Source organism: Silurus aristotelis (assembly GCF_946808225.1).
Source record: "Silurus aristotelis genome assembly, chromosome: 17".
In the NCBI taxonomy this organism is placed as follows: domain Eukaryota; kingdom Metazoa; phylum Chordata; class Actinopteri; order Siluriformes; family Siluridae; genus Silurus; species Silurus aristotelis.
Genome location: NC_139590.1, coordinates 887,855 through 912,960, shown reverse-complemented (window position 1 = coordinate 912,960; position 25,106 = coordinate 887,855). Strand labels below are relative to the sequence as shown.

Below are 25,106 nucleotides of genomic sequence, written 5' to 3'. Positions count from 1 at the left end.
CACGTGGAGAGGCGTGTTTATTTTTCATCTTTCACAAACACTCAGGCCTCCGATATCTCCTAGCTGTACATCTCACCAACACCAACACCACAGTTCATGACACTTAATACACTCTGTGTGTGTGTGTGTGTGTGTGTGTGTGTGTGTGTACAAAACGCAAAGGAATGAAAAATAGAACGTAAACTTTATCCCTGACGCAGTGCCTCGCCGTAGCTTCTCCTGCGTATAGAATTCTATCTTACAAAGACGTGAGTAAGGAAATAAACTCGCTCTTCCGTGAGGTGTGTATATTATTTACAACGCAGGTTTATCAAGAAAAAATAATCAGCATACAAACAATAAACCGGGAATGGCACAATTTACAAACGCAAAAAAAAAAAAAAAGGCCATAAAATAAATTGAGCAAAAATATTAGGCCACTTCATGAACATAATACGCAAAATATACACAAATAATACAATATATAGAATATACTTTTATTTATTTTGCTCCTATATGATCTCAGCACTGTTCCCGAAATAAATCTATTTTTTTTCCCGTCTTTTTGAGTTTTATTTACACTAAAGGCAATAAACAAGTAATTCTACACTACTAAATTACGCAGTTCAAAAAAAAACCCAGCAGCACTTCAAAAAAACAAACTTTCTACCAGAACCAGACCACACCGTTGAAATGAAGCAATGGCCACGCCCACTCAGACACGCCCCCTACCTTTTACAGAACTTTTCTCAGTCACACCCCATCATCGTCGCCATCATTTAGCGCTCCCAATGTAAAAAGGAAAGATCCGTGTTGATATGACATCCCATCCACATCCCTAAGCTCTATAATCATAAGATTTTATTGCCAAAGAAAAACAGAAGACTGGCGTATTTTTGAGCGATACGTCATTTGAGGTTTCTAAACAGAAAATCAGCTGTAATTCAAATCGATTTAGTGTGTTCAATTCAGTCACATGACAATCAGGAGCCAATCACAAGACATTCGTTATTCGTGCAAAACTGAACTGATTGAAGAGGACAGTAATAAAGCGGTGACTGATCGTGTGTGGTATAGTCAGAGGAAAGATCAGGCGTGTTTATAAGACACAAACACGGAATGCTGGTCAGATTGTCACTCATACTGATCGGAGTCCAAGTGAAACCGGCAGGGACGTTAGCTCAGAGCGGCACTGGCGAGACTCAGCAGGTCCTGACGTAGGCTCTCCGTGCTGTCTGCATGCCGGACTAGACGGAGGAGACAGTCGGAGGAGACGGACGGAGGCAGCTGAGGACGCAGCAGGATGGACAAGCAGGACAATCCGAGCCGGGAGTAGGAATAGCGCTGGGAGAACCAGTAGGCCTGAGGAAGGACGAAGGACAGAGTACCGTCCTCGCTGGCCTCATCCGTGACCTTTGACGGCGATTGACTGCCAGCCTTGGACGCCAGAGAGGACATCTGAGACACGCACAGGTCCTCGGCTGTCCTCTGTAACCCAGGAACCAAAAACCGACTGGCTCCTATCATGACTTCAGCTAGAGGTGTCTTCTCAAACACAGGCTGTCCTTTCAGACCTTTGGAGAGCAACGAGGTCAAGACAGGGCAACGTCTACCTCCATCTCCATCCCCGGTCATCCTGCAGCCATGAAGGTAATGGAGCACAGGTAGCACCATTCCCGGGGTCACGTCTCGAATATGTACCGCGTCTCCGCCGCCTGCCCGCTGGGCTTCATCAAACTGGCCTCTCAGTAACGCGCGAAAATATTCAGACTCAGCATCGGCCATGCCAACCTCTCCGGAAACCATGCCCCCGCTGGCTGGGAGGAGACTCCCATTGTCCAATAGAAAGCTCACATCATGATTGGATGTTTGATACAGACAGGGACTGGAAACCGAATCCAGATCCTGTTGAGGACTTTCCAAAGGCCTGTCCGTCTCGATCCTTGATCCCACCACAAGACAGGACAGGCAGCCGATCAGAAGAGATGCGTACAACAAGTGATACCCGGAGGCACAACCCTGTTCGGGTGGACAGATCCAAGTGGAGAGCAACGTCCTACATTTGTCAACGCTGTCGTCTTCTGCACCATCCAGACACAGAAGAGGTTTGAGAGCTGAACTCAGACCTCCGTTGTCCAAAAGCAGCTTCTTCAAAAGGATTCTGTTACTGCAAAAGGAGAAAAAAACAATGTGAGAAAGAAAAGTTATTTGCGATATAAGCGTCTGAGCATATGCAGTGCCTGGACGTACCCGGTTATCAAAGGCAGAGAGAGGACGCAGAAGATTTTATCACTCTCTGAACCAGACAGGACAATGTGGGTGAGAACTCCAGACCCAAATCCTGTCTCGCTCTGGACGCGCAGGTTGTTCAGCAGCCCCTGACCTGCAGCAAACAGGGGTTTTTGTGAATTAATGTGCAAAATTATTGAAATTAGACTGTAAGTTGACACGAGACACACCTAGTTGTCTGATCTTAGCCTTGACTCTGTCCGACTGTCTCTCTGCTGATCGGTCCTGGTCACAAAGACAGAGGCGGCGTCTGATGAGAGCGACGGCGCCGGTGCGGACCAGCGGCTGCAGGCAGTTGAGGTTGCAGCTGATCCTGACCAGCATGCGGCAGCAGCGTCCGCTCGGCTCGTGGTGCTGTGTCAGGTAGTAGAGCAGAGCAGAGAAGACGGGCACGGTGACGAGCGTGCCACTCGGGTCCGTGGCGTGGGAGAACCGAGAGAGGAGCAGCAGGATGGGGGATTCCGGCGCCCACGGCTCAGGGTGGTACGGGTGCTGGTACCCGGGCGTCTTTGGGATGGTTGGAGGGGTGTCCAAGGAGACAATGCTCAAACAAGTGGACAGAGTAGACATGCGAGCTCGCTTCCTCGGAGGGGACGAGACTTTACATGTGGAAGCGGAAGGTGGAGGAGGAGGTTTGAGCTGCGTGCTGGAGGAGGTGCTGCTCGCTGACAGAGGAGATGAACAGACAGACAGACGGCAGGGTTTAGAACAGGCAGACGGAGAGGAGGCGGGTTTCGGCTGGGTTTGCGATGGAGAAACGTCACCGGGAGTGAGGGGAGAAGGTAAGGAATAAGACGGGGAGGAGTAATTCGAGGAGTAAGCGGAGGGCGGAGAGCAGGTGGTATGAGAACTTGAATCTCTGTCTGAACTAAAGGGCGACTTCATCAGCTCCACCTCAGAAGAAATGAAACCTTCAGAAAGCAACCAGGACCTACAGACACACCAACACACACACATTAAGAACAAATAATTTTCTTCATTATGTTCATTATGAGGCTGAGAGGTTCACCTGAGGCTCAGGAAACTGGGGGAAGCCTGCTCCTTCCCCGACTCCTCCTTTCTGCTCCCCTCAAGAGAAGGAAAGTCAAACGACTCGAAACAGGAGGCGAGCTCGGAGCACTGAGATCTTGCCGCGTCCATCTTCAAGTCCTCTCCTCGGGTAAGGTCGATGAGGCGCGTGACCAGGATCGGGACCAGGCCGAGCTCCTGCAGCTGCTCCAGAGCCGCCTCGTCATACACGAAGTCCACACATGCCAAGATGGCCAGTCGAGTCAGAGGATGGCTCTGGTAGGCCGACAGGAACCCGATCAGCACCTCGAGTCCTCCGCTCTCCTTCACCTTCACGCGGTTCACCGCCTCTTTGCAGCACAAGCACAGAGCCTTGAACACCACGCTGGATTTTAGCAGATCCTTTTTCGCCTCCTCTGTAAACTTTTGAATGATACCCAATGAGCCCACCAGGGGGCGCAAGCAGCCCTGAGAGCACAGATTAGCCAGAGTCTTTATTGCCAGTTCCTCCAGAGCACCACCGCCGTCTCCTGACGCCAGAGAGCCGAGATGAGACAGAACCCCGGAGATGGACACCTCCCGGGCGCACTCGGCACCGCAACCCCGGGTCAATTCATTCAGAGCACGGAGACACGCCCTCCTCAGGACTGAGGGGTACTCCGGGGCGAGAAAGAGCCCCAGGGCGGGCAGGGTACCCTGCGAGAGCAGAGAGAGACGGTTGGAGGGCGTGTCTGAGAGGTAAAAGAGAGCACGGGCAGCGGACTGAGCGCGCTCCAGTGTGGAGGACGACACCGCTGGAGGAGTAGGAGGAGAAACGATGGAGGGAGAGGGTGGAGATGTTGGAGAGCTGGACAAGGACAGGCAGAGGAGGAGAGGAGGGACACCACCTACAAGAGACAGAGAGAGATGCAAATAAGCTGGAATGTGACTGGTCTATTTTATATAATATGCAAATCGGCTTCCTGTGTATCATCAACACTTTCAGAACCTTAAAAGTCCTATGCAGGACTTTTTAGAGGCGGGGTTTATTTGACCGACACTGTTGCTGTTAGAGTAGGTGGGGTTATAAAGCATAAACACGGACCTGCTGAGTGAATCTGTGCAGAGCCTTCGGGGTCCATGGCCAGGTTCCCCAATGCTCGAGCAGCTCGGTTCTCCACAGTCTCCACTGACGCGTGCCTCTTCAGGACCTCCACTGAGCACCCGGGAAACATCACACACACACATACACACACAATACAGTGAACAACCTGAACCTCTGCTTCAGTCAACAAATTCAAACTACACCAGCTGTAACACTGAGATGAAGTGTGACGTTTGAGACTTACCTATGAGGGAAACTCCACCCAGCTTCCGCACCTGTTGTGTAAAAGTGTAAAAGTCAAAGTGTGTGTTTTATGTTAAAAAAAAAAAAAAAAGAAGCAAGAAGAAGAAGAAGAAAAAACTCAAGCTGTGCATCTCTTACCTCAGCCCGAGCATCCTTCTCCGTGCAACAGTTGGCCAGTATGCTGAGGGTCAGGTCCAGAATCTTCCTGGACCTCTCAGGTCTGCGCAGGACGGCCAGTAGGGGGGGCAAACCGCCCTGCGCCTGGTACCGCCCGATCCGAACGCTTCCTCCTTTAATGTGGTGAGTTCGAATGGCCACCAGAGCCCTCCACTGGCCTGCTCGGAGACGCTTATCGGCATCTCTGGAGGTTTTGGACTCGGACCCGGGCAGGACGTCCTCTATTGGGCTGAATTTGTTCAGCTGGACCAGGCACCATGTCAGAGAGGACTCAGGGGATGGGGAGGAGGCACATGGACGACTTCTGGAGTGGTGTCCTTCATCTTCTCTCTGGGTGGCCATGTTGGTTTTAAAGCACCTTTCACTCACACACACAAATCGAATTCTAGTATAATCTAAAATAACTGCACCTGTTGACTCTGAGACTAGAAACAAAAGTTGAAAAACTTTTTTTTATAATAATAATAATAATAATACTTGCACTAGAAAAAAAAAAACTGCCTCCAAAGAAAAACAAAAAACAAAACCACTACAGCAACCAAAACCACAGCAAATTGAATTACGCGTGTTACTGACGTCACTTGGCGAGAGTGCTGCTGGGAAATTGAGTTCTTTTTTACCGACCGTGTCCGCTCCATGAACCACCCGCAGGCCCGAGTGTAGGCCCCCGGGCGAAGGCAAAACTCAGACGGTGGTTGTTTATCATTTTTATCTGGTTGTGTTTGTAAAATGGTTGCTCGTGATTTCCCTTGTTTCTACCTCCCCCCAGGTCCGCACTCGGGTTCTCAAACAAACGCAAACTGTCTCGGTTTTTGCACCGACGCCATCTTTTCTAAACCGACGGAAAAAGGAAAAAAGGGCGGGGGGCACGCGCGATGCGGGCGGTTTCTTCGAGCTCATGGGAGTTGTAGTTCTTAGCTAGGGCTGCTTATCGAGTTAAATAAAACATGCCATCCGAACAAACGTGTTTAGCTTTACATTAATATCAAGAAACCACAGCTTTTCGTGTTCTGGCAGGAAAGAAATCAATAGTTGGTGTCGATGACTTAAAAACGGAGTACGTTTGTAATAAATCTTGACTACATTTCCCAGAATCCTCTACGAGGAAACCCCGCTGAGAGGCAGGTCGTTGTTATAATCATCGCCTCAGCATCTGAAGAGGTCATCGCTGCCAAGCGCGGCGTTGTGAAACTCGACGATGTGTGCCAACTTAGTTTAAATTTACTAAATATATATTTATATATTTACAAACGCCGTAAGTGTAAGAATGGACATGATTGAGTCCATAGTCACGGAAGGCATCGAGGTGGAAAATTCCTGCACCGGAGTGTCAACGGTGAACACCGAAACATCTAAAACAGGTAAATGAACATGGGCGAGGACTAAAAACCGGGTCGTCCCCTAGAGAAGTGCACTACGTAGGGCACGAGGCAGTGACGCACAAACCAGATCAAGTGCACTCGCTGTGTTTTAGCTCGTTATTTAGGATTTACCCCGTGTTATTAATTATTGATTATCATTTTCAGCATTTTAACAGATTGTATAGAAGTTTTCTAAATAATCTTAATGTATACAACAGAATTATTTTACAGCTATTTACTGTTACATTATATATATATATATATATATATATATATATATATATATATATATATATATATATATATATAAATATATATATGAATGTTTTTATTCATTAATGTAAAAAATCCCCTCCATCAGTATAATAGAGAAGTGCAGTAGATCAGAGCTGCATCACACACAGGATCTCATACAGACAGACTGAACATCACAAACACAATCAACACAATTCAACACGTCTCCTTTCACTGGAGCCACAACAGCACCTCCACATTCATCATCTCCAGCAGAAGCACCGATATTCACCTCATCACACACACACACACACACACACACACCTCCACATACATCATCTCCAGCAGAAGCACTGATATTCACCTCATCACACACACACACACACACACACACACCTCCACATACATCATCTCCAGCAGAAGCACTGATATTCACCTCATCACACACACACACACACACACACACACACACACACACACACCTCCACATACATCATCTCCAGCAGAAGCACCGATATTCACCTCATCACACACACACACACACACACACCTCCACATACATCATCCCAGCAGAAGCACCGATATTCACCTCCTCACACACACACACACACACACACACACACACACACACATCATCTCCAGCAGAAGCACTGATATTCACCTCCTCACACACACACACACACACACACACACATCATCTCCAGCAGAAGCACTGATATTCACCTCCTCACACACACACACACACACACACATCATCTCCAGCAGAAGCACTGATATTCACCTCCTCACACACACACACACACACACACATCATCTCCAGCAGAAGCACTGATATTCACCTCCTCACACACACACACACACACACACACATCATCTCCAGCAGAAGCACTGATATTCACCTCCTCACATCACCCCGGGGTTCCTGTGTTTCTGTACATGTTCTGTTTTTTTTTCTTTGGATTTGAAATTCAGGCAAATTGTGTGTTTTTGTGTAAATTCTACAGGAAAGAAAAATAAAGTGTAACAACTGTTTTGAAATCACGACGTCCAGCTTTTCTTGTAAATGTGCTTGTAAGTGTTTCTGTTTCTTCTCCTTTGTCAGTCATCGTGGGCTGAAGAACAAATTAAATCCACATGATTGTGCAGTTTGCTACAGATGCAGTTTGTGAGCTCTGACTAGTGACTCTCTCTGACCATCCAATCAAAGGAGGTGAAAATGCAGATGTGAAATCTGATTTGTTAAAGCAGCAGCTTCAGGCACCCTGGAGTTTACGGCAGTATGTGACGTGACGGCTGAAATCTGATTAAATATAAAACTAATGTAATTTTTCACTCTTTTGGGAAAAACATTTATAGACTATCGGTTCAAAAGTCAGGCAGATAAACACACATAAAAATAAACATTAGATTTTACAGACTTTATATCTTTAAAATAAAATCTAAAGTAAAAATGGAGGTAAAATAAAAACCTTGTAAATAAATTCTAAATGTTTCTTTAATCAGATTCTCGCTCCTCTTTGAATTTTATTTTCAGTCAATACAAATCCGCCTGTTTACCCCCAGAATTCGTGTGGACTTTAACGGCTACATGGCACTTGGTTCACGTTCGTCTGGACATGGAGGCGGAGTTTGATCATCCCGTGTGTAAGAAGAAGCGCCTGTGGGAGGGCGTGGCCGAGCGAGTGACGGACAGGTTAAGAGCCGAGGGATACGCAGACGTCCCGGCCCGAGCCTTCGAGTGCGACCTGAAGTGGAGGAACATGTTAGCGACATACAGGAAGAACGCGGAGCGCGTGAGGCGTCTCGGAGCTCACGCCGTGCACTGGGAGTTCTTCGGGGCCATGCACCAGGTCCTCGGCCGCAGCTACGAGGAGATCGAGGCTCGGCGCAAAGCCGAGATCGACAGCACCAAGCCGGGGAAAACCGTCACGAGCAAACGCTACACGCCCATCCTGCCCACACCCACACTGCCTAACCACGCCCCTTGCCCCGCCCCCGCCCTCACACGGCCTCCTCAGGACCTTCTGCAGCTCTACCTGGATCTCCAAGAGCGCAAGCTGAACATGTGGGCTCAGCAAAAAGCTCTGGAGGAGAGGAAGATCGAAGCCATTAACAACCTGGCGCGTGCCATCAGCAGCCTGGCGCCGGATTCTGTGGCCACGCCCAAAAGCACAGCCGTCTCAGACTCACTCACCTCCCTTTCCTCTCAACGTTAAAGACTCACGTGTGTGTGCTGCGGGTGTTACACTCAGGTGTGTGTGTGTGTGTGTGTGTGTGTGTGTGTGTGTGTGTGTGTGTGTGTGTGTGTGACGGACAGACAGACGATTCAACATGTAAACATCTGGAGGAAATATCAGCTTGTATAATATTTTCTGAATATATATATATTTTTTCCCATTAATGTCTGTTTATTTTCCAATAAAAAATACAAATAAAAACAGGTCTTGGTCTTGTTTAATGCCAAAGAACAACATTCTATAAATATGCAAATTATTTATATTTATTCCAACATCACCCACCCCCTTTTCCCCTCTCACAGGTTATACCAGAGGTTCACTGTTGCTCATTTGCATATCATTTGAATATTAGAATGTCATAAAAAAAAAACATTTTTATTAAAGTTAAAGAAAGTATTAAAACTAAATGTTATTTTTAGTTTATATTATTTATGAAATGTGAACAGATGGTGTGGAGATGAAGCACAGGAGGAAAAGACATGTTTTTGGCTGCTTTTTTTCCTCCGCAGGTCAAAAGGTTTAATTGAAGAAAGTAAGAAAACATGACACACAACCATCCAGAGTTCAGACTGAAACAGCAGGAAATTTATAGCAACGTTTTTTACACAGTAGCTTTTTTTTCCTGTTTAAACTAAAACACAAAAAAAAAACATTTTAGAGGAAAAAACATCTGAAAGCAACTTTTTTTTTCTGAATGTGGAAAAGATCGATTTTAAAACACTGCAAATACTCGAATAAAATTATTATTTAAATGTATTAAAGATTCTTTTAAATCAAGACGGAAAAAAGCCACTAATATATAATAAAAGTCTTCATTTGAAATAATTATTCAATATGAACTTTTTTTTTTAAATGTAGCTTCTTTTTTCTTTTTTACAAAACATTCAAGAAAATATACCAAGAAAGATTTTCTTAAAAAGAACAAAAAACTCAAATTTTATAATAAATTTTTTAAACATTTATTATTTATGCCATTTTGTAAATATTTTTACTTAATAGAATATTTTTTTATTTAAAGTTTATTTATATGTTTATATTATAATATATAATATTTTGTTATATTTATGTGTGTTATTTTGTAAGTCATTAAATAATAAAAAATAGAATCAACTCATTTTGTGAATCATATGTTTTTATATAATTATTTTTATATTTTTTAACAATAATGTTCCTGAGTGATGTTCACAAGTCAAGTTTATTTCGATTCCACTTTTCACAAACTCCATTAGATGTGATGAGGAAGGAACCTTGAGAGGAACCAGACTCAAAAGCAGAACCTCATTTGAGTGTGATTATAGTCTTTAAACACTACAGAACACTGGAGAGTGAGAACTAACATGAGCACTGGAGTGTGTGATTATGAGTGATGATCTTTATACAGTCTTTTACAGTCATTTGAGTTTATGGAACCAGGAGCTACTGAGCAACACATAAAATAGCTCAACATCTGAGATCATCACAGATCCAACACCAGCTTCTCCATACCAGAGACTTCAAACACTCAATGATCCTTCCGCAGGAACTAACGTTACTCCGCCCCTGACCCCGCCTCCATCCCCACCCCTGACTCCGCCTCCATCCCCACCCCTGACTCCAGAGTGCTGTACAGCAGATTAGCGACTGTTTCTCTCAGTTTGACTCCTGCTTCATCTTTGGTCCCCTCCTCCTCCTCCTCCTCCTCCTCCTCCTCTTCGTTTACCCCAGTGTGGTATCCCTGGATGGGGTCATTTGAATGGAGCAGTGCATTGTGCAGTATGCAGCTGGTCAGCACCATGGCTTCACCCCTCTCGCTCTTCCCCACGTCCAGACAGCACAATCTCCTAAAGCGCTCCTTCAGCTTCCTCACAGCCTGCTCCAGCCTCCTCAGGTGCATCTCCAGCACTTCGTTGTAAAGGTTCTCCTGTGGGTTCTGCGCAGGATGGAACGGGGTGAGGATATAGCGCGTGAGGGGATACCCCGCTCTGGCTACCAGGCAGGTCCCGGGAGGAAGGAGCTCCGGGTTCTGTGCTAATCTCTGACTCAGAGTGTCACCCCGGTTCCTCTGAGAGCCTCGGCTGATGCTGCAGTGGATGAAACGGCCCTCAGCGTCGCACACCAGCTCCAGGTTTAAACACGAGTCCGGGTGAGGATTGTTCCTGGGCTGCTTGGTGTGTGGAGAGTTGCTCTGTGAGTCCCGTTTCCAGGCAGGAAGGCGCATCGGGATGCGGGTGTAGCCCAACACACCTAGCACTTTAGGGAGTCCCTTCTGCTCGAGATTCTCATCCTGACCCAGCCAGCTGGAGAAGGGAAGCAGGAGGTCTGATGTCTCCTGACCTACAGACATGATAATAAATTTAGCTTGTGTGAACATTTTAAACTTCATGTGTCCACTAGGGGCAGAGTCTCAAGGACCTAATACAATAGTAAAAAATATCACTTCTATCCCATTAAAAATTCCACCACAATTCCATTAAATCCTATTAAAACCACGTAAAATCCCAGTTCAGAGTTTGTGTCTCATGGTGAGATGGTTGAGAGACTGTCAGGACGAGCATTAGGACAGTGTTAGATCAGCGTAAGGACAGAACACTGTGAGGAATGTGTGTGAACGCACCAGAGGGCCAGCAGATGATCTGATCCTGCAGTGTGTTGACTCTGTGGCAGAAGGAAAAGAATATGCGGTGGACATTCCCTTTCTCCAGGTGGAAGATGGAGGAGACGGAGCGATAGCTGAGGCGAGTGGAAAGAAGTTTGAGGGACAGGAACACGGTGTGGGACAAAGAAAGGTGAGCCCTCCCCGTCAAACGCCTCACACTCTGACTCCATTTCAGCTTCTGTAGAAGGGACGTAATATACTGAGAGAGAGAGAGAGAGAGAGAGAGAGAGAGAGAGAGAGAGAGAGAGAGAGAGAAAGAGAGAGAGAGAGAGAGAGAGAGAGAGAGAGAGAGGCAGGTACAGTGAAACAGAAAAAAGATGGTGGTGTCATTTCTGGCCACTGGGGGTGCCATCGAGCAGCAGATTAAAACATTGTAACATTCTAACTTTAAAAAGATGGCATGTCAATCAAACCAGGGGGTGTGGCTTAATACAACCTTTTCCTCAGTATAATGCATGTGAAGGCAGTAGGACGAGTGTGAGCTCAGACCTTTCTGTCTCCTCAGCGGTGAAATGTGAGACACACCTTGACTGTGGGGTTCTCCTCTATCTCAATGACATGATGGTGGTTCTCTGAAGCAGGTTCTGCCTCTGCCTGCTGGAGGAACGAGGCTGATAGATTGTGAGAGGTCACGGTGTGTGTTGCTGTGTGTGAGATCGTCTCATCCTGCTCAGAGAGCTTCATTAACACGCAACCGCTCTGTCCCTGTCCACGTCCCTGCACGCTAGACAGCATCTCTGCCTCCAGCATTTCCTCCACGGCCTGGTCCAGACGCTGCTCTAACTCACAGTGAGAAAGAGGCTCCCAATCCATCTGCATCACGTCCATCACAAGCCGACCTGCTGCAGCCACCAGCGCCCGTCTCCCTGCCGTCTGCACAAACCCGGGGTTTATACACAAACATAATTCTCACCTTCTACATGTCTTCTACAGTGTTGCTACAAATCAGATGAAAGAAATGGTTCAAGTCTTCTATTACTTCAGCACAGACTGAAGAGAGCGAGAGAGAGAGAGAGAGAGAGAGAGAGAGAGAGAGAGAGAGAGAGAGAGAGAGAGAGAGAGAGAGAGAGAGAGGGAAGAGAAGAATACACATACAAAGGGACAAAGCGAATATAGTCTGAGGGACACATCATACTTTTGTGGCTCGTTCTTAGTCCATCATCATGCACAAGTTGACGTATGGTTTTGAAATTTTCGGGGGTTGAGCTCGTTGAAGGTCTTCCTGACCTCTCGTCATGTTTTAGTGATGTTCTTCTGGTCGTGAAAGCATGCATGCAGCTCCAAACACCTCGTTACAGCCTCGTCGTAAACATGCCGAATCACGTCAAAAGTCTCTGTGTAGATTTAAATGTACTTTTTTTGCTAAACTTTAATGTTTTTGTTTATTTTTAGTATTTATTCACATCTACCGTTTTCTTTAAATAGGACGGCCATCATTACATATAACAGAGCCACTCATATCTATTGGTCTACAATCCGAGTCGGAGTCAGGAACAGGTTGAGAGCACGCACACACCGCGCACCGTTACCTAGTATCCTGTTAGCCAGCGTCCAGTCTCGGGAAAACAAGCTCGACGACCTCAGGGCAAGGGTCAAGATCCAGAGGGACATTTGGCACTGCAACCTTCTCTGCTTCAACTAGACATGGCTGAACCCAGCGATACCGGACCACGCAGTCCAGCCGGCCAAGATTTTCTTGGTGCACCGCCTGGACAGAACATTGGAGTCGGGGAAGTCAAGAGGAGGTGGAGTGTGTCTGATGATGAACAACCACTGGTGCAACACTAGGAACCAGTGACCATCAAATGTCGGCCCTTTTATCTACCTCAGGAATTCAGCTCGGTCATAGTCAGTGCCATTTATATTCCACCTCAAGCGGACGCGATATGGGACTTACATGAGACACTAACGCTACACCAAACACACCATCGGGACGCTGCGCTCATAGTGGTGGGAGATTTTAACAGTGCCAACCTCAAACACGCACTACCAAACTTCCAGCAGCACATCACCTGCCCCACCAGGGGGCGATAGGACACAGAAAACCACCATCAGAACGTTTCCCAACCAGAAGCCGTGGGTGGATAAAACCATGCATGATGCTCTGGGATCCTCCTGCTCCGCTGCCTACAACACGGGGATCACCACTGGGGACATGGACGAGTACAAGGCTGCGTCTTACAGTGTGCACAGAGCGGTGAAGGAAGCAAAGCGGCAATACGGGAGGAAACTGGAGTCACAGTTCCAACATGGTGACTCTGAGCCTGTGGCAGGGACTAAGAACAATCACGGACTATAAAACACCATTTTTCCAGAATGAGGAATGCTGATGTTTCTCAGGCAGATGAGCAAAACACCTTTTTCTGCTTGCTTCGAGGCAGCAGCTATCAACGCTAGCGGCACAAACAGCATGGCTGCTGAGAGAGCCGGAGAGGTAAACATGTTCACCACCTCGGAGCATGACGTGAGGGGGGTGTTCAGGAGAGTGAACACCATCACTACCAGACACACTGGATCCTCTACAGTTTGCGTACTGGCAGAACCGCTTTACTGAGGACGCCATTTCTCATCTTCTCCACACAAAGAAGACCTGGACTGCAGGAAAGGGAATTATGCAGAAATGCTGTTTGCGGACTACAGTTCAGCGTTCAACACCATAATTCCCTAATTTCCACCTCTAAGTTGGAGGTCCTGGGACTCAGCCTGCTGCTATGTCAATGGATCTTACACATATGACTGATGGCCACTTCCAACTCCACCACAATCAAGTTTGCTGACGACACTGTTGTGGTGAGCCTCATCTCCAACAATGACAAAACAGCCTACATACAGAAGATTAAAAACCTGGAGAGATGGTGCCAGAAGAACAATCTTTTCCTGGATGCCAGCAAGACTAAGGAGTTGATCGTGGACTTCAGCACGAAGCAGGAGCGGTCATACCAACTGCTAAACATCAACAAACATCAAGAAGCCCAGCAGCGTCTGTACCATCTGAGACGCTTAAGGGACTTTAAACTACTCTCTCAGGTGCTAAAGACTTTCTACACCTGCACCATTGAGAGCGTCCTGATGGGTAGCATCACTTCCTGGTTTGAAAACAGCTCCGAGTTCAGCTGAATGTACCATCCGCATCAAGCTCCCTGACCTGCAAGACATCTACAGCACGCGGTGCAGGACCAGAGCCAGGAAGATTGTGAAGGACCTAAAAATGGACTCTTGAATGAGGAGCTTTTTCCTGCAGGCCATTCGGAGTTTAAACCAGGAAACACCCAGCAAAAAGCATCTGGGTTAGGGTTAGGGTCACTTTAATCTGTACTTCTGTCAATATCTGTCACACACATCCATCTCTTCTGTTTAATTCATGTATGTGCAACCCCCCCCCCCCCCCCCCATGTGTGTGTGTATGTGTGTGTGTATATATATATATATATATATATATATATATATATATATATATATATACACATAAACATATATACATTAACATATTTTTTTTTCTTAAGCTTTATTTTATTCTTTTTTTTATCTCTATATTGTATTTCTTTTCATGTTTAAAGTCGGACAGTTAAAAAAGCATCTCACTACTCGTGACTCTTTATGAATGTGTATGTGAAATGAGAATTTTTATTTGCCAGTTTTACAAATAAAAAGAGAGGTGCAGAGAAAGACAGGAGAGACAGAGAGGTGCAGAGAAAGACAGGAGAGACAGAGAGGTGCAGAGAAAGACAGGACAGAGAGGTGCAGAGAAAGACAGGAGAGACAGAGAGGTGCAGAGAAAGACAGACGGGTATAGAGGGAGAGACAGAGACAGACGGGTATAGAGGGAGAGACAGAGACAGACAGGTATAGAGGGAGAGACAGAGACAGACAGGTATAGAGGGAGAGACAGAGACAGACGGGTATAGAGGGAGAGACAGAGACAGACGGGTATAGAGGGAGAGAGAGAGACAGACGGGTATAGAGGGAGAGAGAGAGACAGACGGGTATAGAGGGAGAGAGAGAGACAGGTGTAGAGGGGGAAAGAGACAGGTGTAGAGGGGGAAAGAGACAGGTAGGTAGCTATTATGCTAATTAGTTCATGCTAGTTAGCCCGCTAACCCTACCACACCACACTACTTCCGGGATGCACTATTACAGCCCATGAAGCATTCGTGTGACGTCATTTAACTCACCGGGTCATCAGAGGTCATCATCTCCTCCCTAAAGCCGCTCAGGTCCTGACACACACACAGCGTTAGGCTCGCGCGCGCACACACCACGCTGCATCCGGGGGGCGGGGTTTACACGTGGCGGGCGGGGCCACGCGCTACAGCGAGCGTGCGATAGGTTGAAACACAGACCAGAGGAAACGGACGGGTGACGTTATTTAGGCGCGACAACATGGCGAACTTGTAAACAAGAGCACGTGCTGTGATGAAGTAACTGGATTAGTGGATTTTAATGTGTTATGGTGAGTGGGGACTGTACAACACTGTTCCTGTTCCACACTGCTGATGCTCCTGCACACAAACCTGAGCTCCACCAGGACATGTCGTGCTGGTGTGAAGGTTGGAGTGGAAGAACTTGACCTGGAGACTCCATATAGACCACTAACACCTCACTGCTGCTCCGGTAGTAGATGAATGATCACTAATCCACAGAGCTGCTCCGCAAAAGCTCAGCGAAGAGCGAAAAGAATGAGACATCCATCCATCCATCCTCCGTTTGCTTCTTTATTTGTTCAAATAAAGACCAGATTTTGTTTATTTCTAAATAAACAGGAGACCCTACGGTGCGACCACCTGAAAAACTTAGTGATGTTTAAACCGAACCAAAAAGCGGTTCCACATTCCCTCCATCTCACCGGTTTCTCCCCACACCTACTACACTTCATGTTCAGTAAACCTCCAGGGAGCAGAAAGACTGAGAGCCATGAAGAGAAGCAGATCAGATCAGACCACAGCACGCTGGGATTTCTTCTGTTTTTTATTTGAACTTTTAAAGAGCAATGTGAGGAGCGCTTCTCACCATGGAGAAAAAAAAAGAATGAGAGAGGAACAAAGAAGGGTTTGTTAAATTCATCCTCAGAAACATCACACACGAGAGAGAGAGAGAGAGAGAGAGAGAGAGAGAGAGAGAGAGAGAGAGACTGATGCTGCTGTTTTTGATGTGAACATGTCAGAAAGTCACCTGTGTGTGAACACAGTATACAGTATTAGAGCTCAGAGAGGGAGAGACGCCTTGTTCTTGTGAATGGGATTGTAAAATGGAACACAAGCCATTCTTTTACATGAACACACACACACACACACACACACACACACACACACACACACACACACACACACTTCCCCTTTGGTTTAAATACAAAATAATGAGGGAACTGAACATAGTTTTTGTTTTTCATTTCAAATCAACACTGGATAAATTACACACACACACACACACACACACACACACACACACACACACACACACACACACACACACGAGCCGCATCAACAAAACCAGACATACACACAGAGGGAAAAAAAAAACATGGTTATACCAAAACTCTGTGCTGCAGTGTACGAAGCGCACGTGCAGCTCCAAAAACACGCCTGATCCGACTCGACTCCTAAATTATTAAGCCCTTCGGGAGTCGGCTCACGTGTGCTAACGAATCACTCACTAATCCTGCGCAGGACGAGCAAAATAACCATCAATAATATAAACACATACTGTTTATACACACACACACACACACACACACACACACACACGTTACGAGTCATGTGGAACGGGAATTAAATTTCTGTAATTTGTCGCCTCCACACAGCCACTCTAACATCACGTACACACACGCACGCATGCACGTGCACACTCAGGAGGTTTGGTGTTCACGTTTAAACACACAGAAGGTCATGTGATGGTCAGAGGCTCAAATAATTTTTTTTTTTCCAGCAAAAGTCAACACACATCCTCATACATCTCACAACCATCACGATATCCAACCCACCCACCCACCCCACCCACACACACACACACACACACACACACACACACACACACACACTCCCGGGTTTCACTGTACAGCCTGCTCGTTGGCCGTGCTGCCCGAGTCCTGGGGCTTCATCACATCCGGGAGCTCAGGGGGACTGGAGAAAGCGTCCACACGCAGTGGCTCAAACACATCATCTGAAAGCGCGCGCACACACACACACACACACACACACACACACACGGGTCAGTGATCAATTACTGTCCAAATCACATACATCAGGGTATTACACACACACACACACACACACACACACACACACACACACACACACAATTTAAAATGGATAAAATAAAAAGATGAGAATAAAAACGATAAACTGAATAATAATGAAATATAAACTCTTATATTAATATTACAGTAATCTCACGCTTTACCGCGGTTGGAATCTCGCACCCGGGTTTATTGCGGAATTGCGTTTGCCACACGAATAATTCGTTTGTCTGATTTTCCCGGTGTCTCGCGGAGACTAAAGCACTTATAGAGAACTGTTTTAATGGAGTTTATTTATTATTAATTATAAAAATGAAGTGAAATGTTAATACAGTACTGTATATATATTAAATATTTTTGGGCTGGTGTCTGTTTATCACACGTTTTTGTTTATTGTTGTGAGGGACGGTATGACAGACTTTGGCAGGTGTAATTATAAGCAGGTTTCCACTACAGATACAAATACTTCACTGTGTGGCTTCAGGTTGTTAAAAGAATAACTTTACCTCCATGTTCTTCTGATTTCAATCTTATTACACATCTGAGATGAACAACGTTAAATCCTTTAGAATCGAATAATGTTTGTGCACAAATATATTCCCCCAAAAAGAGACAAATCTCACTTTATTTTTATTACATTTCACTTTTAAAGAGTAAAATCAGTCATGAACATCAATTGATTAATAATAATGCACCCAGTGTAGTATTAATGAACTGCATTACAAATAATGAATATATTAAAATACATGTTATTTTATATAAAAATATTAAAGGTCGACAAATTCCTTGGTTTAGCTGATTACACCTACGCTGGACAAAGTCTGCTTCACGAGAGCGCCCTCCAGAGGCGAATCCCTGACACCACCTGCTCCGTTTTGACAGGAGACTGTGTGCTGCACTTCAGTGCATTAATAATAATAATAATAATAATAATAATAAATAGTGCATTAACTAAAGTTATCAAATAAAATATTACTTTACTTCAATTAAGTTCAGCACTATTTCAAGTGGGTTTTTTTTTTAAGCCAGTATCCATTAAAAAAACCTCTTGATTAATCGATTATCGGCGAGTACGATCCAACATCGCTATCACTATCCATCAAATCCACTACATCCTGAAATATTATTAGGGAGAGGAAAGTAAATGAGAGGAGAGGAGGAGAGAGGAGAGGAAGGTGGAGGCGAGAAGGAGGAGAGGAGAGGAAGGTAGAGGAGAGGAGGAGGAGAGGAGAAGGGAGGAGAGGAAGGTAGAGGAGAGGAAGGTAGAGGAGAGGAGAGGAGGAGGAAGGTAGAGGAGAGGAAGGTAGAGGAGAGGAGAGGAGGAGGAGAGGAAGGTAGAGGCGAGAAGGAGGAGAGGAGAGGCGAGAAGGAGGAGAGGAGAGGCGAGAAGGAGGAGAGGAGAGAAGAGGAGGAGAGAGGAGAGGAGGAGGAGAGGAAGGTAGAGGAGAGGAGAGGAGGAGGAGAGGAAGGTAGAGGCGAGAAGGAGGAGAGGAGAGAAGAGGAGGAGAGAGGAGAGGAGGAGGAGAGGAAGGTAGAGGAGAGGAGGAGGAGAGGAGAGGAAGGTAGAGGAGAGGCGAGGAGCGAAGCAGAGGAGAAAAGCACAGGAGAGAGGAGAGAGAGAAAAAGAGGAGAGAGGAGAGGAGAGGAAAATGGACAAATCTGCGTTAGGACGAGGAGGTGGGCGGAGACTCTGGTACAGTGACTACACTTCATTCGTTTATTGTGTAAAAGTATAGTTGAAGGTGGATGACGAGAAGCATGGAGATGTTTGTGGATCAGAAACCCATGAACTCACCGCTGACACGGAAGGCCAGACCCACTGTAGCCGGGGCCTGAGGTCTCGCTGTCTGGTTTGTGAATCCACAATCTCCCAGTGTCTTACTGTCTTCTAACAACATGTCGTCCTGCAAATAGACAGATGAGTGTAGTGTAGTATTGTGTATTGTACTAAGGTGTAGTGTAAGTGAGGTGTAGTGTAGTGTAGTAAGGTGTAGTACAGTGTAGTGTAGTAAGGTGTAGTGTATAGTGTAGTGTAGTAAGGTGTAGTACAGTGTGGTGTAGTACAGTGTAGTGTAGTGTAGTAAGGTGTAGTACAGTGTAGTGTAGTGTATAGTGTAGTGTAGTAAGGTGTAGTGTATAGTGTAGTGTAGTAAGGTGTAGTACAGTGTAGTGTGGTGTAGTACAGTGTAGTGTAGTGTATAGTGTAGTGTAGTAAGGTGTAGTACAGTGTAGTGTAGTGTAGTAAGGTGTAGTACAGTGTAGTGTAGTGAGGTGTAGTACAGTGTAGTGTAGTGAGGTGTAGTACAGTGTAGTGTAGTGTAGTAAGGTGTAGTACAGTGTAGTGTGGTGTAGTACAGTGTAGTGTAGTGTAGTAAGGTGTAGTACAGTGTAGTGTAGTGTATAGTGTAGTGTAGTAAGGTGTAGTACAGTGTAGTGTAGTGTAGTAAGGTGTAGTACAGTGTAGTGTAGTGAGGTGTAGTACAGTGTAGTGTAGTGAGGTGTAGTACAGTGTAGTGTAGTGTAGTAAGGTGTAGTACAGTGTAGTGTGGTGTAGTACAGTGTAGTGTAGTGTAGTAAGGTGTAGTACAGTGTAGTGTAGTGAGGTGTAGTACAGTGTAGTGTAGTGTATAGTGTAGTGTAGTAAGGTGTAGTACAGTGTAGTGTAGTGTAGTAAGGTGTAGTACAGTGTAGTGTAGTGAGGTGTAGTACAGTGTAGTACAGTGTAGTGTAGTGTAGTAAGGTGTAGTACAGTGTAGTGTGGTGTAGTACAGTGTAGTGTAGTAAGGTGTAGTACAGTGTAGTGTAGTGTATAGTGTAGTGTAGTAAGGTGTAGTACAGTGTAGTGTAGTGAGGTGTAGTACAGTGTAGTGTAGTAAGGTGTAGTACAGTGTAGTGTATTGTAGTGTAGTGTGTAGTGTAGTAAGGTGTAGTACAGTGTAGTGTAGTATTGTGTAGTGAGGTGTAGTACAGTATAGTGTAGTAAAGTGTAGTGTAGTAAGGTGTAGTACAGTGTAGTGTAGTGTAGTAAGGTGTAGTACAGTGTAGTGTATTGTAGTGTAGTGTGTAGTGTAGTAAGGTGTAGTACAGTGTAGTGTAGTATTGTGTAGTGAGGTGTAGTACAGTATAGTGTAGTAAAGTGTAGTGTAGTAAGGTGTAGTACAGTGTAGTGTAGTAAGGTGTAGTACAGTGTAGTGTAGTATAGTGTAGTGAGGTGTAGTACAGTGTAGTGTAGTGTAGTAAGGTGTAGTACAGTGTAGTGTAGTGAGGTGTAGTACAGTGTAGTGTAGTGAGGTGTAGTAAAGTGTAGTGTAGTGTAGTAAGGTGTAGTACAGTGTAGTGTATTGTAGTGTAGTGTGTAGTAAGGTGTAGTACAGTGTAGTGTAGTATAGTGTAGTGAGGTGTAGTACAGTATAGTGTAGTACAGTGTAGTGTAGTAAGGTGTAGTACAGTGTAGTGTAGTATAGTGTAGTGAGGTGTAGTACAGTGTAGTGTAGTGTAGTAAAGTGTAGTACAGTGTAGTGTAGTGAGGTGTAGTACAGTGTAGTGTAGTGAGGTGTAGTAAAGTGTAGTGTAGTGTAGTAAGGTGTAGTACAGTGTAGTGTATTGTAGTGTAGTGTGTAGTAAGGTGTAGTACAGTGTAGTGTAGTATAGTGTAGTGAGGTGTAGTACAGTATAGTGTAGTACAGTGTAGTGTAGTAAGGTGTAGTACAGTGTAGTATAGTGAGGTGGAGTGTAGTGTTGTGTAGTATAGTGAGATGTAGTGTAGTGTTGTGTAGTGTAGTATAGTGAGGTGGAGTGTTGTGGAGTGTAGTATAGTGAGGTGGAGTGTAGTGCAGTATAGTGTAGTGGAGTAGTCAGTGTAGTGTGGTGTTGTGTAGTGTAGTGTAGTGAGGTGTAGTGGGGTGTTGTGGAGTGGGGTGGAGTGTAGTGTAGTGAGGTGTAGTGGGGTGTAGTGGGGTGGAGTGTAGTGTAGTGTAGTGAGGTGTAGTGGGGTGTAGTGTAGTGTAGTGGGGTGGAGTGTAGTGAGGTGTAGTGGGGTGGAGTGTAGTGTAGTGGGGTGGAGTGTAGTGAGGTGTAGTGGGGTGGAGTGGAGTGTAGTGGGGTGGAGTGGGGTGTAGTGTAGTGAGGTGTAGTGGGGTGGAGTGTAGTGTAGTGGGGTGGAGTGTAGTGTAGTGAGGTGTAGTGGAGTGGAGTGGAGTGGGGTGTAGTGTAGTGAGGTGTAGTGGGGTGGAGTGTAGTGTAGTGGGGTGGAGTGTAGTGTAGTGAGGTGTAGTGGGGTGGAGTGTAGTGTAGTGGGGTGGAGTGTAGTGTAGTGAGGTGGGGTGGAGTGTAGTGAGGTGGAGTGGGGTGGAGTGTAGTGTAGTGGGGTGGAGTGTAGTGTAGTGGGGTGGAGTGTAGTGTAGTGGGGTGGAGTGTAGTGTAGTGAGGTGGAGTGTAGTGTAGTGTAGTGAGGTGTAGTGGGGTGGAGTGGAGTGGGGTGGAGTGGAGTGTAGTGAGGTGTAGTGGGGTGGAGTGTGATGTGGAGTGGAGTGTGGTGGTGTGTGATGTTGTGGGGTGGAGTGTAGTGTAGTGAGGTGGTGTGGGGTGGAGTGTGATGTTGTGGGGTGGAGTGGAGTGGAGTGTGGTGGTGTGTGATGTTGTGGAGTGGAGTGGAGTGTAGTGAGGTGGTGTGGGGTGGAGTGTGATGTTGTGGGGTGGAGTGGAGTGGAGTGTAGTGAGGTGGTGTGTGATGTTGTGGAGTGGAGTGGAGTGTAGTGAGGTGGTGTGGGGTGGAGTGTGATGTTGTGGGGTGGAGTGGAGTAAAGTGTAGTGAGGTGGTGTGGGGTGTAGTGTAGTGAGGTGGTGTGGGGTGGAGTGTGATGTTGTGGGGTGGAGTGGAGTGTAGTGAGGTGGTGTGTGATGTTGTGGAGTGGAGTGGAGTGTAGTGAGGTGGTGTGGGGTGGAGTGTGATGTTGTGGGGTGAAGTGGAGTGTAGTGAGGTGGTGTGTGATGTTGTGGTGGAGTGGAGTGTAGTGAGGTGGTGTGGGGTGGAGTGTGATGTTGTGGGGTGGAGTGAAGTAAAGTGTAGTGAGGTGGTGTGGGGTGTAGTGTAGTGAGGTGGTGTGGGGTGGAGTGGAGTAAAGTGTAGTGAGGTGGTGTGGGGTGTAGTGTAGTGAGGTGGTGTGGGGTGGAGTGTGATGTTGTGGGGTGGAGTGGAGTAAAGTGTAGTGAGGTGGTGTGGGGTGTAGTGTAGTGAGGTGGTGTGGGGGGGAGTGTGATGTTGTGGGGTGGAGTGGAGTAAAGTGTAGTGAGGTGGTGTGGGGTGTAGTGTAGTGAGGTGGTGTGGGGTGGCGTGTGATGTTGTGGAATGTGTGATGGTGTTATCACCTTGTACAGTCTCTGCTCCTCAGGCGCTCTCTTCAGGATCCCCTCGACAATACGCTTCAGCTCGTACACCGTGGTCGACTCTTTAGCATCTGTGAAGATGGTCGTCTTGTGGCGTCTGATCATCAAAAACACGTCCTGAGAGGAGACAGAGGAACGAGGTGATTAGTCACGTTTCATTCCTACACAAAACTGCTACAAGTCAAAGTCAGAATTCTACACTGTAGATCACTGTTTTACTTTCACTCTACAATTTAACACAAATATCTGTACTTTCTACTTCTGACATTTTCACAATGTCACTCGTTACTTTAGTTTTTATCTGTTTGGTGAAATGATCAATATTTTTCTTCTCACTGCACCGTTATCAGTCCATCAACTTATTTTCTTTATTCAATCCAATGGTGGATCATCTCCTGTCTCTCTTACACCACAGACGTGGACTAGTTTCTGAAGCTCACAGTGAGCAGAGCAGAAGGCAGTAAGAAGTCTGGGGTTAACGTGGATGAGACAGAGGGAGTCAGTGATGAGAACATGACTGAGAACAGACACATTCCTGATCATCTTCCTCAGACTGATGTGTTACACCAGATAAAACTGACTGAGAGACGGATGCTGGAAGAAGAGATAAAAAACGAGGAAGAAAGAAAAAAAAAGACTAAAAACAAGAGAAAGAAAAAGAAGGATGAAAGGGTCAAATAACTGCGAAAAATAACGTCATAAACAAAAAGTAAGAGATGAAGAATGAAAAACTGAAAAAGAGTGAGAACGGGTTGAGGAAGGAACTCGTGCCGAGTCTCTGGGTGAGTAATATTGCTTTGATGTTGTAAGATCCAGAAAGTCGCTCAAACCGTAACCTGGTGCCACCAAAATTCGTCGACAATGAAGAGAAGAAGCGGAGACAGAGATGAGACAGGGGCGAAATGGAGCCGAGACGGTGCCAAGAGAACTGAGACAGAGATGAGACATAGCCACAACGGAGCTGTGACAAAGCCGAGACGTTGCTGAGACTGTGATAGTCGAGAGGGACAATGCCAAAACAGAGCTAAAATTGAGCCAAAACATAGGTGAGACGGTGGTGAGATGGAGCAGAGAGAGTTTTTCACGCCAAAACGAAGCTGAGATAGACCTGAGACGGTGCTGAGACCGTGCCAAAATGAAGCCAAGACTGAGCTGAGACAGAGATGTTTGAACAACTGCCTGATCTTCTGCTGGTCACCAGAGCTCTGTGTAGTGATTCACGTTCCAGCAGCTCTCACAGATACTGGATCAGTCTGAAGTGTCAGAGAAACAGCATGGGCTCTTCATGAAGCGTCAGTCAGGACTTGGAGGACATGAAGAACATGAAGGTGAAGTAACATGACTGGGGTTTTGTGGAGTCGAGGTAATCGCAGATCTCAGAGCAGCTCTCGTATCCTCACTCTGTAAGATCCTACTCCAACTTCACTTCTTATCTATCAAACCGTGACTGACACACGTACGTGTTCGCAGACCACGCCCACTTATTACCAATGATGTCACAACTCACAGGACCGCTAAAAAGTGTGACGTCAGGAAAGAAAAGTTAAAAATGAAAATAGGAAAGTTTCAGATCTGTTGCGTTTCTGATTCAGGAGGAAAAACAGCAGCAGCAGCATCAGTTCCGTTCGGAGAGAAAAAGAGGAATAAAAACAGAAACGCTGATTAAACGTGTCACGTCTTTAAACGTCAATTGTGACGTAATAAAGTGGCTCGTGTTCCCCTCAGTCCGTAAACACTCCATGCTGCTCAGCTGTTCTCTGGTTTATTCAGGCGGATTATACATTTTTAAACTTCTGATTTAATTGAATACGTTTTATTTAAAGCTAAAATTTATTTACTCTATAAAACCAGAACAAAAACTTATCTGCTAGTCAGCTAAAGCTAGCATGCTAACGTTACCGTGCTAAAAATAACACGGAATCTGCGCCGTCAGCGGTTTTTCACAAACACTGCGGTTTAATCACCAGATTTACCACCATCTTCATTAAATATCACCTCTTTATATTTTTTATTAAATGATGTATTCGGTATCGTGTGATTTATTTTTCCTTATTATTAATCCTCACCATTTCTCCGCCGGCTGCTCCTAGGCTTCCTCTTTTCCCACAAGCACCTCGAAGGCCGTGCTGATATGACCGCTGCAGCCTTCCGTCGCGCACTATATACAACTCACAACTCAGGCTGCGCGCGCACTTCGTAGGGCCCTACGTTTAACACTTCAGCGGCGTTCGGGACCCGGATC

The 25,106-nt window shown here is 46.0% G+C and overlaps 4 protein-coding genes across 6 annotated transcripts; 1 reads left to right on the top strand and 3 right to left on the bottom strand.

The window, feature by feature from the left end:
• On the bottom strand, window positions 1-5,751 carry armc5 (armadillo repeat containing 5). The gene is made up of 7 exons (XM_083566730.1): window positions 4,742-5,751; window positions 4,605-4,635; window positions 4,361-4,471; window positions 3,278-4,163; window positions 2,439-3,199; window positions 2,230-2,362; window positions 1-2,146 (listed from the first exon to the last, which is right to left on the bottom strand). The coding sequence occupies exons 1-7, from the start codon at window positions 5,120-5,122 to the stop codon at window positions 1,156-1,158; spliced, it is 3,294 nt and encodes a 1,097-aa protein (XP_083422856.1). The 5' UTR covers window positions 5,123-5,751; the 3' UTR covers window positions 1-1,155.
• Window positions 5,752-5,927: 176 nt separating this feature from the next.
• Window positions 5,928-8,636, top strand: LOC310740232 (uncharacterized protein). Its single transcript, XM_083566766.1, has 2 exons — window positions 5,928-6,141; window positions 7,939-8,636. The coding sequence occupies exons 1-2, from the start codon at window positions 6,048-6,050 to the stop codon at window positions 8,589-8,591; spliced, it is 747 nt and encodes a 248-aa protein (XP_083422892.1). The 5' UTR covers window positions 5,928-6,047; the 3' UTR covers window positions 8,592-8,636.
• A 1,105-nt stretch (window positions 8,637-9,741) lies between these two features.
• LOC310740219 (uncharacterized protein) lies at window positions 9,742-16,048 on the bottom strand. 3 transcript variants are annotated; one of them, XM_083566746.1, is made up of 5 exons: window positions 15,759-16,048; window positions 15,420-15,553; window positions 11,773-12,120; window positions 11,206-11,446; window positions 9,742-10,925 (listed from the first exon to the last, which is right to left on the bottom strand). In XM_083566746.1, exons 2-5 carry the CDS (start codon window positions 15,438-15,440, stop codon window positions 10,141-10,143), a joined length of 1,395 nt encoding a protein of 464 aa, XP_083422872.1. In that variant the 5' UTR covers window positions 15,441-15,553; window positions 15,759-16,048; the 3' UTR covers window positions 9,742-10,140. The 3 variants fall into 3 exon arrangements, with proteins under 3 accessions (XP_083422872.1, XP_083422871.1, XP_083422873.1); XM_083566745.1 differs by having other exon boundaries at window positions 15,420-16,048; XM_083566747.1 differs by having other exon boundaries at window positions 9,836-10,925; window positions 11,206-11,425; window positions 15,420-16,048.
• Window positions 16,049-16,194: 146 nt separating this feature from the next.
• Window positions 16,195-25,086, bottom strand: elob (elongin B). Its single transcript, XM_083566788.1, has 4 exons — window positions 24,931-25,086; window positions 22,847-22,981; window positions 19,275-19,383; window positions 16,195-17,403 (listed from the first exon to the last, which is right to left on the bottom strand). The coding sequence occupies exons 1-4, from the start codon at window positions 24,931-24,933 to the stop codon at window positions 17,291-17,293; spliced, it is 360 nt and encodes a 119-aa protein (XP_083422914.1). The 5' UTR covers window positions 24,934-25,086; the 3' UTR covers window positions 16,195-17,290.
• Between the last annotated feature and the right edge of the window lie 20 nt (window positions 25,087-25,106).

What these genes read in the sequence shown, in the direction of transcription:
- armc5 (XM_083566730.1), bottom strand. Translation starts at nt 5,122, where the DNA reads ATGGCCACCCAGAGAGAAGATGAAGGACACCACTCCAGAAGTCGTCCA. An exon ending in GGGTGGAGTTTCCCTCATAG is followed by an intron (nt 4,472 to 4,604) that starts GTAAGTCTCAAA and finishes CCGGGTGCTCAG; the next exon opens with TGGAGGTCCTGAAGAGGCAC. An exon ending in GGCTAAGATCAGACAACTAG is followed by an intron (nt 2,363 to 2,438) that starts GTGTGTCTCGTG and finishes TGTTTGCTGCAG; the next exon opens with GTCAGGGGCTGCTGAACAAC.
- LOC310740232 (XM_083566766.1), top strand. Translation starts at nt 6,048, where the DNA reads ATGGACATGATTGAGTCCATAGTCACGGAAGGCATCGAGGTGGAAAAT. An exon ending in CACCGAAACATCTAAAACAG is followed by an intron (nt 6,142 to 7,938) that starts GTAAATGAACAT and finishes GTTTACCCCCAG; the next exon opens with AATTCGTGTGGACTTTAACG.
- elob (XM_083566788.1), bottom strand. An exon ending in AGGAGCAGAGACTGTACAAG is followed by an intron (nt 19,384 to 22,846) that starts GTGATAACACCA and finishes GTCTATTTGCAG; the next exon opens with GACGACATGTTGTTAGAAGA. An exon ending in TCTGGCCTTCCGTGTCAGCG is followed by an intron (nt 17,404 to 19,274) that starts GTGAGTTCATGG and finishes GCGCGCTTTCAG; the next exon opens with ATGATGTGTTTGAGCCACTG.
- LOC310740219 (XM_083566745.1), bottom strand. Translation starts at nt 15,440, where the DNA reads ATGATGACCTCTGATGACCCG. An exon ending in TGATGACCTCTGATGACCCG is followed by an intron (nt 12,121 to 15,419) that starts GTGAGTTAAATG and finishes GGGTTTGTGCAG; the next exon opens with ACGGCAGGGAGACGGGCGCT. An exon ending in GATCATCTGCTGGCCCTCTG is followed by an intron (nt 10,926 to 11,205) that starts GTGCGTTCACAC and finishes TCATGTCTGTAG; the next exon opens with GTCAGGAGACATCAGACCTC.